Genomic DNA, 2,500 nt, shown 5'->3' on the forward strand with positions numbered 1-2,500 from the left:
TCCCTGTAACCATGAAGATCATCATCTTCATCAGTATCTTCATCTTTTCCTTCATATTCATCATTTACATCTTCATCACCATCATCTTCATTACTCTTATCACTGGCATCATCTTCTTCATCAAATCCATCATCATCTACTTCACTATCATCATCATCATCATCATCATCTTCATATTCAAAACCATCATCATCACCATTTTCATCATCAAAAAATACCATTATCATCTACTTCTTTTTCAGTACTACCGACATCATCATCACCGCCTTCACCATTAGAATCGTCATTGTCATCATAATCATCACCACCACTATGACAGCTGAAAATATTGTCATCAGTCCATATTTACCACCATAAACATCATCATCATCACCATCATCATCCTCATCATTAAATGTGACTTATGAGATTGAAGGTCTCCTGATCTACTGCAGAGAAAAGAGAAGCGGTCTACACTCACCTGGCCCCTGGGAAACCTGAAGCACTTTTCACAGCTAATCCAGATGAGTCTAGATGACCTTTGACCTCGGGTCCTAACTTTCGGCCCTCAGCACCTCCATAGAACCAGGCGCCTGACTTGGTGAGGATTTCTTGTTGTTTTCGGCACAAGTTGCAAACCCACATTACCTGCGAGACAGAGGACAGACGCTGCGTCACTTACCTGAAGTAAACATCTGATATGAGGGAAATGATTACATGTTTATGAGATTCTTCTCATCTCCATTTTCACTCTTTTTTACTTTGATGTTTTTGAGGAAATTTTTTACTCTGTGAGAGAAACATGGCCTATGACTCTCTCTATGAGTCTGAGCTGGACTTCTGTTCCACCAGCAGCTGAAACATCAGGAGTGTGTGAACATTTCCTCAAACTCAGCCACATCACTCCAGTTCAAAATCCAGCAGATAAACCCATTTAAACCAGTGTGGAGGAAGGAAGGAAGGAAGGAAGGAAGGAAGGAAGGAAGGAAGGAAGGAAGGAAGGAAGGAAGGACTTGTCCTGGCCTGAAGGTATAAACTTCATGTCACTTCCTGCAGGAGCTCTGTCCTAACGTCCAGCACAACATGATGGTGTGGGAAAATATCAAACTCTCTACAGAAAACTCAGATTAGTTTCTGTTCAGGACACATCTGTTTATCCTGAATAATGAATTCTTATTCAGTTCCATCCTTCACTAACACGTTGTATACTAATAATGATGGAGAGTATGTAACTGTCTCTCTGACCTTCTGTCTGTCTGCCTGCCCTTCAATCTGTCTGCCTGCCCTTCGATATGTCTGTCTATCCTTTTTTTGTCTGTCTTTCTCTCCATCTGTCTATCTGCCCGTCCTTTTTTCTGTCTGTATTTCTCTGCGTCTGCCTATCAGCTTGCCTGTTTTTCTGTCTGTCTTTCTCTCTATCTGTCTGCTTTTTTGTCTGTCTGTCTGTCTGCCCTTTGATCTGTCTGTCCTTCTGTCCATCTATCTGTCTGCCTGCCCTTTTTCTGTCTACATGCCCTTTAATCTGTCTGTCCTTCTTTCTGTCTGTCTGCCCTTTATTCTGTCTGTCTGTCCTTTTTTTCTGTCTGTCTTTCTCTCTATCTGTCTGTCTGCCTTTCTGTCTGTCTGTCCTTTTTTCTGTCTGCCTGCCCTTTGATCTGTCTGTCATTCTTTCTGTCTGTCCTTCTGTCCATCTGTCTGTCTGCCTGCCCTATTTCCTGTCTGTCTGTCCTTCTGTCTGTCTCTCTATCTGTCTGCCTGCCTTTTTTTTGTCTGTCTGTCTGTCCCTTTTTTCTGTCTGTCTTTCTCTCCATCTGTCTGTCTGTCTGCCTGTCCTTTAAACTGTCTCTCTGTCCATCCTTCTAGTCTACTTTACGACACTTGAGAGTGGATTATTCTGAATAATGTATTATTTAGAACTAAAGCCTGATTCGAGTGTTTTAAGACTAATTCTGGGTCTAAAGAACAGCATTAAGATCCAGCTCCAGATAATGAACCAATTTAAGCTTTAAACTCTGCTTTATTAAATTGTATTTTTGCTGCTGGATTTTTAATTCCTGACTAATCTGAAGTCAAAATTCTGAATCAGATCACACGCTAGATTACTGAGCACTTCCTGATGAGAGATGACGAATAGTTTTGTAAAGTTCACAGTAAAGACAGACGAGAAAGCAGCAGTCTGCAGAGACACAGTATGATCTGTTAAACATCTAGCTAATAAAGACATCCCAGACGACTCCAGGTTACTGCAGCTGGAGTTAAAACACACAGGTTTCCTACCCATGGTGTCGGTGCGACTCGTCCCGCGGCTCAGTGAAGGGTTAGTGCTCCTGATTAAAGACTGCAGTCTGTGTTTAGAGCAGGATCCTCCGGTCAGGACGCTAAACGTTACGCTGTCTTTCTGTCTCAAACTCATCCAAACCGAGAGAAATCCAGACATCTTCCACACCAGGACGGAGCGTCTGGCACCAACCACCAGAAATATGACAAACAAGGTCACTCTGACGTCCTTCTGCTCAATGTC

At 42.4% G+C, this 2,500-nt stretch overlaps 1 protein-coding gene across 3 annotated transcripts in view; it reads right to left on the reverse strand.

The window, feature by feature from the left end:
- Positions 1–2,500, reverse strand: part of rims2b (regulating synaptic membrane exocytosis 2b) — a 103,795-nt gene that overhangs the window by 79,389 nt on the left and 21,906 nt on the right. For all 3 annotated transcript variants that reach the window (XM_058377159.1, XM_058377162.1, XM_058377160.1), the window contains exon 5: positions 461–627. In XM_058377159.1, the coding sequence (XP_058233142.1) occupies positions 461–627 (167 nt within the window). The remainder of the gene's footprint in view (positions 1–460; positions 628–2,500) is intronic.

The sequence above is a fragment of the Hemibagrus wyckioides genome, linkage group LG24 (assembly GCF_019097595.1).
Source record: "Hemibagrus wyckioides isolate EC202008001 linkage group LG24, SWU_Hwy_1.0, whole genome shotgun sequence".
NCBI lineage: Eukaryota > Metazoa > Chordata > Actinopteri > Siluriformes > Bagridae > Hemibagrus > Hemibagrus wyckioides.